Source organism: Carassius gibelio, chromosome B23 (genome assembly GCF_023724105.1).
Source record: "Carassius gibelio isolate Cgi1373 ecotype wild population from Czech Republic chromosome B23, carGib1.2-hapl.c, whole genome shotgun sequence".
In the NCBI taxonomy this organism is placed as follows: Eukaryota; Metazoa; Chordata; class Actinopteri; order Cypriniformes; family Cyprinidae; genus Carassius; species Carassius gibelio.
In genome coordinates this window covers 26,467,669-26,478,494 of record NC_068418.1, presented here as the reverse complement: position 1 = coordinate 26,478,494, position 10,826 = coordinate 26,467,669, and the positions used below count along the sequence as shown (strand labels likewise).

General features: G+C 38.2%; 2 protein-coding genes across 2 annotated transcripts in view; one reads left to right on the top strand and one right to left on the bottom strand.

Annotated features, from left to right (window-relative positions):
* LOC128012018 (steroid 17-alpha-hydroxylase/17,20 lyase) overlaps positions 1-2,657 on the bottom strand; it is a 9,053-nt gene extending 6,396 nt beyond the window's left edge. The window contains 2 exon segments of the mRNA XM_052594925.1: positions 953-1,091; positions 2,330-2,657. Of these exon segments, the coding sequence (XP_052450885.1) occupies positions 953-1,091; positions 2,330-2,641 (451 nt within the window). The 5' untranslated portion in view covers positions 2,642-2,657.
* Positions 2,658-8,235: 5,578 nt separating this feature from the next.
* On the top strand, positions 8,236-10,620 carry egr4 (early growth response 4). Its single transcript, XM_052594930.1, has 2 exons — positions 8,236-8,712; positions 8,905-10,620. The coding sequence occupies exons 1-2, from the start codon at positions 8,616-8,618 to the stop codon at positions 9,870-9,872; spliced, it is 1,065 nt and encodes a 354-aa protein (XP_052450890.1). The 5' UTR covers positions 8,236-8,615; the 3' UTR covers positions 9,873-10,620.
* The last annotated feature ends 206 nt before the right edge of the window (positions 10,621-10,826 follow it).

The window sequence follows — 10,826 nt, the reverse complement described above, 5'->3', positions numbered from 1 at the left end:
ATTATAGGTTTACATCGTAATTCTAAGTTTACATCACAATTCTAGGTTTACATCGTAATTCTAAGTTTACATCACAATTCTAGGTTTACATCGTAATTCTAAGTTTACATCACAATTCTAAATTTACATCGTAATTCTAAGTTTATATCACAATTCTAAGTTTACATCGTAATTCTAAGTTTATATCACAATTCTAAGTTTACATCGTAATTCTAAGTTTATATCACTATTCTAGGTTTACATCGTAATTCTAAGTTTATATCACAATTCTAGGTTTACATCGTAATTCTAAGTTTTATATTGCAATTCTAAGCTTATATTGCAATTTTGAGTTTATATCACAATTCTTAGTTTATATTTTGCAATTAAAAATGTATATTGCAATTCTGAGTTTTTAACTTGCAATCAAGTTTATATCTCACAATTCTAAGTTTATATCACAATTCTGTTTATATCGCAATTCTAAGTTTATATCTCGCAATTTTGAGTTTATATCACAATTATTAGTTTATATTTTGCAATTCTACATTTATATTGCAATTCTGTTTATATATCAATTCTAAGTTTATATTAAAATTCTTAGTTTATATTTTGCAATTCTAAATATATCTCACAATTCTAAGTTTATATTGCAATTCTGTTTATATCGAAATTCTAAGTTTATATCTTGCAATTTTGAGTTTATATCACAATTCACACTTTACATCTCACAATCATAAGTTTACATTGCAATTCTTAAAAAAAGTCTGAATTATAAGATCAAGAGTCACAATTACCTTTTTTTTATTTTTTTTACCCCATGGCAGTAACGGGCTTCCATAGGATACAAATCTCATGAAGTCACATGATCATGATGCCACTCATTTACTTTAATCACAATCTGAAAACAATCTGAAACACTTTTAGGTTTAAATAGAATAAATTTCCAGGCTTTAATGCCGGTTTGGTTTACCGATGGTCTGTAGTTTGCTAGATCCCTCGCCAAACAAAGTGAAGGAGTTGTGCACCAGACGCCGATGGTTCTTCCACAAGGGACTGTAGTCTGCAAACGCAATATCCTTCCCACCCTGAGTCAACACATCTGTGGTCACCTTTGAATACCAGAGCGAGAGATTAGAAACTAAAGGGAAGTTAAGATTTGCTCATTTAAACCTACTTCAACATATACAGATCATATTTTACCCCAAAAGCTAAAAGGAAAATAATGTTTTGCACTACTTTTACACAATTAAGCATTTAGTCATTTTCAAGGGTCAAGCACATTTGACCCTTCAATTTTATTACTAAAATATCTAAAAACATACATTCTCATTACTCTAATATAAAAGATTATTAATACTAAAGTATTTATGCGTAATGATAATATTTCTTATATTGCATTTATCCTGATTTAAATAAAAAAATCAGTTTAATATTTTTCCATTACTGTAATGCAATACTCTAAAAAACAATATTTTACACACTCTTTCAATATTGATTTAAATAAACTAAAAAAATACATACATTTTCAGTCATTACTGTATTGCAAAAATAATTATACATTAAATTATTCTTAAATCATGCTAACATATTTCATAGTATTTTTATTTTAAAAGAATAATATAATTTTAAAATTATAATTTTATAATTTTAAAAATATAATATAATGATAAAAAGCATTGTATTACATATTTTTTCTTAAAAGCATTTATTTTAAACTGCTTACACACAAAATCATTACTTGTCATACAGCTTCTAAAAGCTGACACTCAAATAGCAGAAGCACACTCCAAATCTGCAAAACCATAAACTAAATCTTAGCCTTTGAGTCAGTTTTTGCAAAACACACTATTCTCTTTGAAACACAAATCTCACAGGATTTAATACTATGACAAACGTGTTTGCAAATGTTTGCTTTGTGATATTTGGAATGCAATACTTAATTTTCAAAAGATGCAAGTTATTTTGCATTTTGAGTGTGCAACTCTTGGATTAGTGTGTAAAGTTTAGAAGAAAAAGAAAAAAAGAGGCAAAGTTTTGAAAATGTGTGTAAGCCGTTGAAAAAGAACTGTAATAGATTTTAATTAAATTCTATATTATTTAAATTTTATTAAAATAATAATATTTATAGAAGAAATATTTATAAAATATAAATCGTCATAATTTATTAAAGTAATGCAAAAAAATACATAATAATAATAATAATCTAAATGGAAAACTTTCTACATGCAAAATATACAATCTTAATTTTTCCCCTTAGTTTAATGGTGCAATCTGTCTTGGACATGTTTTTCGTCAGACTGACTATCAACACACTATTACAGTATCGGTCTCAGACCGTCGTGCTCACCATCTTGGGCCGTCCGGCGAACTCTCGGCCGCGCTGAAGCAGCACTTCTCTGACCAGACTGATCTCGCTGACCACCAGTGTGAAGTGTGGTCCGGAGTACAGGCCAAACAGAGGGCCGTACCTGTGTGACAGCTGTGTGAGGAGCAGGTGAGGAGGCAGAGACGAGCGCAGGTGCAGTAGACTGCCCAACACCGGCACCCTCGGCAGACATGGCACCGAGTGCCGTCCCAGCATGCATCTGGCCAGCAGCAGCAGCAGCAGCAGCAGAGCAATGCAGCAGTACACACTCACTGAACACATGATGCTCTTCATTAACCTACAGACTCACGCTCCCAGAGCTCATATAACTGCTCAGCGGACCAGCCTTGGTTTGGGGTTGGAGGTCACAGAAACCCTGAGGTGTCTGACCAATGACAGAGCAGATCTGATGACTGCTAGTTAACCGTTCATTTACCAGTGCAGTGACTTCAAAAGAATATTTTATGCATTGTAAACCTGCAGTTTTTTCCAACTACTTACACACAAATTCTTTCCTTGACACACAGTTTCTGAAAGCTGACACTCAAACAGAAGAAGCACACACCAAATCTGCAAAACCAGAGTCAGTTTTCAATTTCATAAAAACATTTTGCCTACAGTTCTCTATGTACTACATACAAATCTAACAGGAAGTAATATTACAGGAAAGGTGTTTGAAATTTTTTTTGAGATGTTTTTGTGATATTTTGAATGCAGAGCTTCAATTTGAAAGAGATGGGTTTTGCATTTTGTGTGCGCGAGTCTTGGATTTGTGTGTAAAGTTTTGAAAAAAAGAGGTAAAGTTTTGAAAAGGTGTGTGTAAAAGAAGTAAAAAAAAAAAAAGGTAACAATAAAAAATAAAAAGAACCAACTTCAGTTAGTCTAGGTGCATTTTGTTTGGTTGCTTTTGACAGAACTAAAATGTATTTTAAAAGTATACAGAAACTTACAAGTAAATATAAATGTAACGCTTCACAGAATAAAAAAGAACAAAATTAGATACAAGTATCAGTTTAATTTAGCTTAGTTTAAAATAAAAATGGAAATTAATTTAAATTAGTAAATGTAAATTAAAATTGCATAGACTAAACAGAAAAACAACATCATACGTTTTGAATTAAAAAGTTATAAATTATAAAGTAAAACTCTATAGATTAATAAAAAATAATTTCAAATAGAAAACAGGATTTTAATTAAATAAGTAAATATAAAGTGATAATAAAAAAAACATGAAACATATTTTTCAACATATAATTTAATTAAAAAATTTAATTAAATAAAAAAACAAGATACAGGTTTTGCATTAAATTAGTAAATTTAAAGTAAAACTACAGACAAAAATTTTTTTAGATATATTTAATAAAAAATCTATTTGATTTTAATCTTGATTAGTTAAATACTGTAAAACTGGATAAACCAAAGCAAAAAAAGATGCAAGTTTTGAAAAATATAGTAAATTAGTAAATATAAGATAAAACTGTATAAGAAAACAAGATTTGTAATTTAAATAATTATATATAAATATATAAATAATTAAATATGAATAGTAAAATATTACCAAAATAGTATTAACAAGATACCAATTTTGTTAATTAAATGTTAAATTAAACAGTATAAACTGTATAAATCTGTACAAAATAAAATAAAAGATTTCACTCACAGGTTTCACTATTGAACCAAGAATTAAAACAATAATAAATATTAAAACAACTTTACAAACCATTTATTTTATTTTTTTAAGGTAAAAGTACTAATTATTACCGTGTCTCTCTGTCTGGTGTGACTGTATTAAACTCTCAAACGACCTTCAGCTCCAAGGTTCGGCATCAGTGTAAACATCTGAATGTTTACCGCAGCATCTGACCTTGAATCTGGGAAAGGACAGAGAGGAAAATACATTTATATCACTCACCATCTCACACACACACACACACACACACACACATTCATGAATCAGTGTTCACTTAAACTGAAACATTAACTTCTGTTAAATAAACTCTGTGTGTGTGTGCATGTATAGTGTGTGTGTATGTGTATGTGTGTGTGTGCGTGTGAGTAAATGTGAATTCTGGAAGCCAAATCAAACGTCCCTGAGCAAAATGAAATCATATAAACTTCCCAAAGCATCATGGGAACTGGACAGATTGAGCAGATGCACTGACTCACACATATTAAAATCATTCGCGTGAATGAAAGCCTTTAGTGATGAACACAACACAGAGAACACAAATCAATCACAGCTGTGCTTTTCTCTCGTCTGCACTGGTTTCTCTCCGGCTGGATGTGTTTCTGGCCCTGATGAAGATGTTTTCAGAGTCATCGAGGCTTTCAAAGCATTTCTCAGTCACTTAGTCAGTCAAGGACACAGAGAGAGAGAGAGAAAACACCCACATGTGCAAGAATAAAAGTTAGCGCTCTATATATATATATGTGTGTGTGTGTGTGTGTGTGTCAGGCGGTGATGCTCGTGTGTGGGAGGAGTGAAGCTGAGTCTCTTCTCTCTCCGTCTTACACAACACACAGAAACACACACCTCTGATCTGGGGTCAGTCTTCATCCTCGGGCTCGTCTCAAACCCTCCGCAGAAACACCATCACATACAGCACAGGTTAACCCTCAGAAACAAGTACGGATGGATTTGTATTTTTTAGAAATTGAGATTTATGCATCATCTGAAGCTGAATAAATGATCTCTCCATTGATGTGTGGTTTTTTAGGAGGACAATATTTGTCTGAGATACAACTATTTGAAAATCTGGAATCTGAGGGAGCACAAAAACATCTATTTAGTGTTTTAAAAGGCCTTCTTCATTAATCAATGTCCTCCCGTAACGTCAGCATGCCCTATATCAGGGACTTATGCATTTACCTTGAACAGTTGAAACACGTGGATTAAGAAAAAGAGGTTAAAAATCCCACCGGGACATGAGCTGATTCTGAAGAACAGAAAATAATACTTTTTATAAGAACATAAGTCAACCATCCACCATATTTTTACATTATGTGACACCAATTTTGTTTGTTTGAACATACTGTATGAGGATTTCAATTAAAATGTATCAATAACTACTACGATGGAACGCAGTATACCTTATGTTTCACCGCAAAATAGCTTTAAATGTGTAAGACTTCAGATTCAAATTGACCCTTTTGGCTAGTTTTGTGATCTAGGGTCACATATGTTGCATCAGTCATAAATTAAAGGGTAGTGTATAGTTTTTACTTACAAAAGACGTTATTATACCAAAATCTGAGGTAACGAGCTAGCTAGCATTCAGGGTTTTGCTGCTTTTACAGGGTATCTTCTGTTTGCACATGTATTCTTGTCATCACAAGCGTGAGATCCACACCTCCAGCACGCGGGGGCGAGCCTGTATTTTTGGCGGGAATGCCTCGCGTTACCGGGAACGGGCTGCCCCGGAGCACGCCCACGCCTCGACGGTTCAGGGCTCTGTAACGATAGAGATGTCGCCAAAAAACAGATGAATCACGTGCGACAGGCTGTCACAGGAGACTATAGACAGAGCCTTGTTTGGACTCGGTTACCGGAAGCAGAAAATACAATGCGCTGCAAGACGATAATGACATTTAACCTCAGCATGCAATCAAAGCACAAAACCTGTCATATTGATACATAAAAAAAAAAAGATTTATGCATCATCTGAAAGCTGAATAAATCATCTCTCCTCCATTTATGTATGTTTTGTTACAATATTTGTCTGAGATGCAACTATTATAAATCTGGAATCTGAGGGAGCAAAAAAAATCTAAATATTGAGAAAATCATCTTTAAAGTTGTTCAAATGAAGTTGTTAGCTATGCATATTACTAATCAAAAATTAAGTTTTGATATATTTACGGTAGGAAATATACAAAGTATCTTCATGGAACATGATCTTTACTTAATATCCTCATGATTTTAAAAGAGAAATGTATAATTTTGACCCATGTACTTATGACTGCTTTTATGCTCCAGGGACACATTACAGTTTACTGTAAACATGTTCAACATAACATTTTAAATTCATCACGCATCTGTCTCTACACACTGTAGAATACACTCTTAAAAGAATAGTTCACTCAAAAAATGGAGATTTGCTGAAAATGTACGCTACTCATCCTCAGGCCATCCAAGATGCGTTTGTTTTTTCATCAGATTTGGAGAAATGTAGCATTGCATCAATGTCTGATCAATGGAAGTGAATGGGTGCCGTCAGAATGAGCGTCCAAACAGCTGATAAAAACATCACAATAATCCACAAGTAATCCACAGTACATATACAGTCTATAATCCATAATAACACTTCCTCCAGTGAAACAGTGTTCTGGTCTGAATCAGGAGAGAAATCTGCACAGATCAAGCAGCGTTTAAACAGATCTAAACTAATCTGTGAGAGACAACAGCAGATGCACTTTTTCACTGGAGGAGTGTTATTATGGATTATAGACTCTATGTGTTTGAGTTAAAATCATCTTAATGCTGGATGTGTTTCAGGTTTTGTCTTCTCCAGATGTTCACTGATGGACTGGAGTGCTGTGGATTATTGTGATGTTTTTATCAGCTGTTTGGACTCTCATTCTGACGGCACCCATTCACATCCATTGGCGAGACACTGATGCAATGCTACATTCCTCCAAATCTGACTCTCATTCTCATTCAGAGTTCTTCGGGGAACCAAATCTGATTCTTGGAGTTGTGAGGGAATTGGGACATTTATTTTTTAAGAGTGTAAATCACAAATAAATGCAATGACATTTCACATGACTCGATTATTGTACCTAGTAGTCAGACAGCTATACAGAAGGATAATGCTTGAATATTATATGCATGCTAAAGTCAGATGATTTTAAAAGAATGGTAAGTAATTAATTCGTTTTTTTCATGTATAACCTGGGGGATCTGAGAGCTAAAACAATCCAGAAGAATCACTGATACTTAAAAAGTGCTTAACACCTGTAAACAGCAACAACAAATACATTAACTTGAAAAGCAAAATTGCACAAGATATTACAATTTCTTTTTATTGAATAAAACTGCATGCAGTTTCCCCACTTGTTTAGGCTCCTTTCAAAATGAACCAATTTATTTCAGCAGCGTTGCATTCATCTCAGAATGAAGCTCCACCTGAGTCTCATCATCTAATAAATGAATCTCCATGGGCGCTGAAGGCTGGATGCTGGTTAAATGTCATTATCAAAAGAAACTTCATGACTCATGTTTGAAAATCATAGATGCAGCTGCAGTCCAAATGCGCGCCACGGCTCATTAGGCGATCTGGAGAAATGAAGCGTTACATAACGCGATAAAATAAAAACGATTCGGAGCAGATGTTATTCTCAGTCACGCTTTTACTGTGTGACCATGATCTTACATCGTTTGCATACATGCAAACATACATGCATAAATCTTTCGACTCATATTAGCCATATGAACGTGCACAAGCATAATAAACGATCTGCTTTGATTGTCAGGTGGATTTAGCATTAGATTTAGATGCATTATTGCAGGCGGGAAGATCTCATGCATGTGTGTGTATGCAGGACGCAGTGTCGCTGTCCGCGGTGCTGAAATCCTCTGAACGCTGCATCAACTGCACAGCTGATCTAGAATCAGTTTCCTTTACGAAACATCAGGAAAAAGGAGCAAAGTTAATGCAGGCCAGCAGTTACTCGACAGATGGTTGCAGATGCAAAACAGAGGCTTGATATTTGACACATTTCCTGTTACAAATCGGTTTAATCTCCAATATGCAAACAAGGCTAGCTCGTCTGTGGTTAAAAGTCTGTTATATTTGCATTGCATGGGTGTGCATTCTGTCTCGCTGCCGCGGTTTATCGTTTTAACCCATCATATCGTCTGTCAAAAGTCACCCGAGGCTATTTCACTTTGACACTGTTCCATTGCGAACATAATGGCTGCCTGTCATTCAAACGCGCCTCATTTTTCCGCAATGGTCTTCAGGAAAGTCGCCGCTACGTCACGCCCCATGCCCATTTTCGGAGGGGAACCCCGTCACATCCTCTGCCCATATTTGGGCAAGAGCCGTCCAGAGTCAGCACACGGCGGGGAATCCTCCTGCCGACGTAGATGAGCGGTGGGCGGAGCCTCGGCGGAGCCGAACGATATAAAAGCAGGACGAGGAATTCCGGTAAACGAATCGACGGAGACCACAACCTGAAGCAAGCCTAACTGAAAGGGAATCCCAAAGCAGGATTGCCAATTGGAAATAATTCCTTGTGGATTTTGCTCTATTTTCACATCGACATCATGCTGAACACCGTGGACTTCAGCGCTTTGGATCTGCTTTGCGCTCAAACGCTTCCTCTGGAGGAACAATCCGCCGTTCAGAATCAACCTGATGCTGGTAAGCACTGGATTTTATCTTATTCATATTAAATCAGTACATTAACTCCTAAAAGCACCTGATTTATTGATAAAAGAGATCAAATTACATGCAATGCACTGAATGCAACAGCACACTTATAGTTTGCATTCAAGTCCTGATGCAGTGAGTCAACAGCTTATGTAACGCATCTCTCTCCTCTTCTTCTCACAGCTTGCGGTTTGTTGAAGCCCAAAGCGGAGCCGCTGGATGCCGGTTTCCCCGACTGCTCCAACGATGGGTTCCCGCCGTCACCTCTCACATACACCGGCAGCTTCTACACGGAGACCGGGCCGTGCAGCGCAGACGCGCTTCTCAGCATCCTCACCGACATTGTCGGCATCTCTGACAACTTCTCCGGTAACTCCCGCGGAAGCGCGCTGTCGCGCCAGGAGTCGCTGTTATCCACCGGCAGCTCGCTGGGCTCCCCGGAATCGCTGTGCAACGACTCCTTGGACGAATTCGCGGAGGCGAACTCCCGCGTCAAGAGCGAGTTCGGCGGAGGCAGCTGCTGTAACGGAGGCGATCTGTTCGACGGATTCGCTTCCCACGAGCTGTCAGACCTGGATGACATCATTGACCTGCTTTCACCATTGGGTCCCGAGACCGAATCGGTTTTGGACACGTGGATCAAGCAAGAGCCGCTGGAACAGGCGAGCGCGTTAAACTTCCAGATCCCCGTCGCGGCGCACGAGAACAGCCTCTACCGGACCATCTCATACCCGTGTGCCACGACCGCGTTCCTGGACTCGCTGCTGGCCACCAACACGCGGAGCACCAAACCGCGCGGCAGGAAGGGCGCGGCGCGCGAGAAGCCCTTTTCCTGCCCGGTTGAGAACTGCGAGCGCCGCTTCTCGCGCTCCGACGAGCTCAACCGCCACGTCCGCATCCACACCGGACACAAACCCTTCCAGTGCCGCGTCTGCCTGCGCTGCTTCAGCCGCAGCGACCACCTCACCACCCACATGCGCACGCACACCGGCGAGAAACCGTTCTCCTGCGACGTGTGCGGGCGTCGCTTCGCGCGCAGCGACGAGAGGAAGCGGCACGGACGCGTGCATCTCAAGCAACTCGAGAGGATGCAGCAGAAGACGGAGCTCCTGGCCGCGGCGTGCGCGTTTTCCCTCCCCGGACTCGCGTAAGCTCGGACGCTTTCAGTTGGTTCAATTCTACCCGAGGTTTATGGCTCGCTCGCACGCACGCGCATGCAACGCATGTAGCTCATGTGCCAGAGCAGCTCTGCAGTCCGAGAACTGGAAGAGTCTATAACAAAGCCTGAAGCGAGCTTGGCACGCGAGGGAACGCTTAAAAACTCTTTGTCTGCAGAGCCAGACGTGTTTCAGCACTTCCGGTGGACAGCGCCTCGTTTAAGTCGCACAAAACCATGTTTTTTTTCGAGAACGTCGCTCTCTCAAACCTCAGATGTTGTTTCTGAAATCTCATGCATGTCTTGATGTGAACGTGTACTTGTTTTACACCGCTCCACCACGCTGGCATGCGACACACGTTGTTGTATTTTGATACATCACTTTATAAAGCACAGGAAAAGAGCTCTATATATTTGTACGTTATTGACCGTAATTTTGTATCGTCGATTTTCAAGAGAGTATACGAAGAATCTATCTTATAGATTTCCATAAGTGATTGTATTCCACTTTTGACAGTAGAATGTGTCTGGTTGGTTCTTGGGAACCTGAAGCGCTAGAGTATTTAACACTTCAACATCGTAGTTGAGTTGCAGTAGCACACGTGGATGTGCAGATTGGCCTCCTGAGGTCGTTTCGATATTATTGTCTTTCGCCTTTGAAAACTGTTCTTGTGCAATGAAACTCTGTTAAACGCCTTTGAGGCTACTGAATGTTTCAAATAAAACTTTATTTATTGACATTATTCGGAGTCTTCAATGATTATGCCAATACACATGTATGCATTAGGAAGCAAGATCCATACTTTTGTACACAACTCACTATTTAGTGCTACTTTCCACATTGCACAGTAATTGTACATTAATGTTCCAACTTTTCACATTAACGATGTAAGTCTAGCGCCAACTATTGGCGGACTATAAAACACCAAATCTCTCTGTCTGTATGGTT

Coding starts and splice junctions, on each gene's coding strand:
- egr4 (XM_052594930.1), top strand. CDS start 8,616: ATGCTGAACACCGTGGACTTCAGCGCTTTGGATCTGCTTTGCGCTCAA. Junction 8,713..8,904: donor TCAGAATCAACCTGATGCTG/GTAAGCACTGGA, acceptor TTCTTCTCACAG/CTTGCGGTTTGTTGAAGCCC.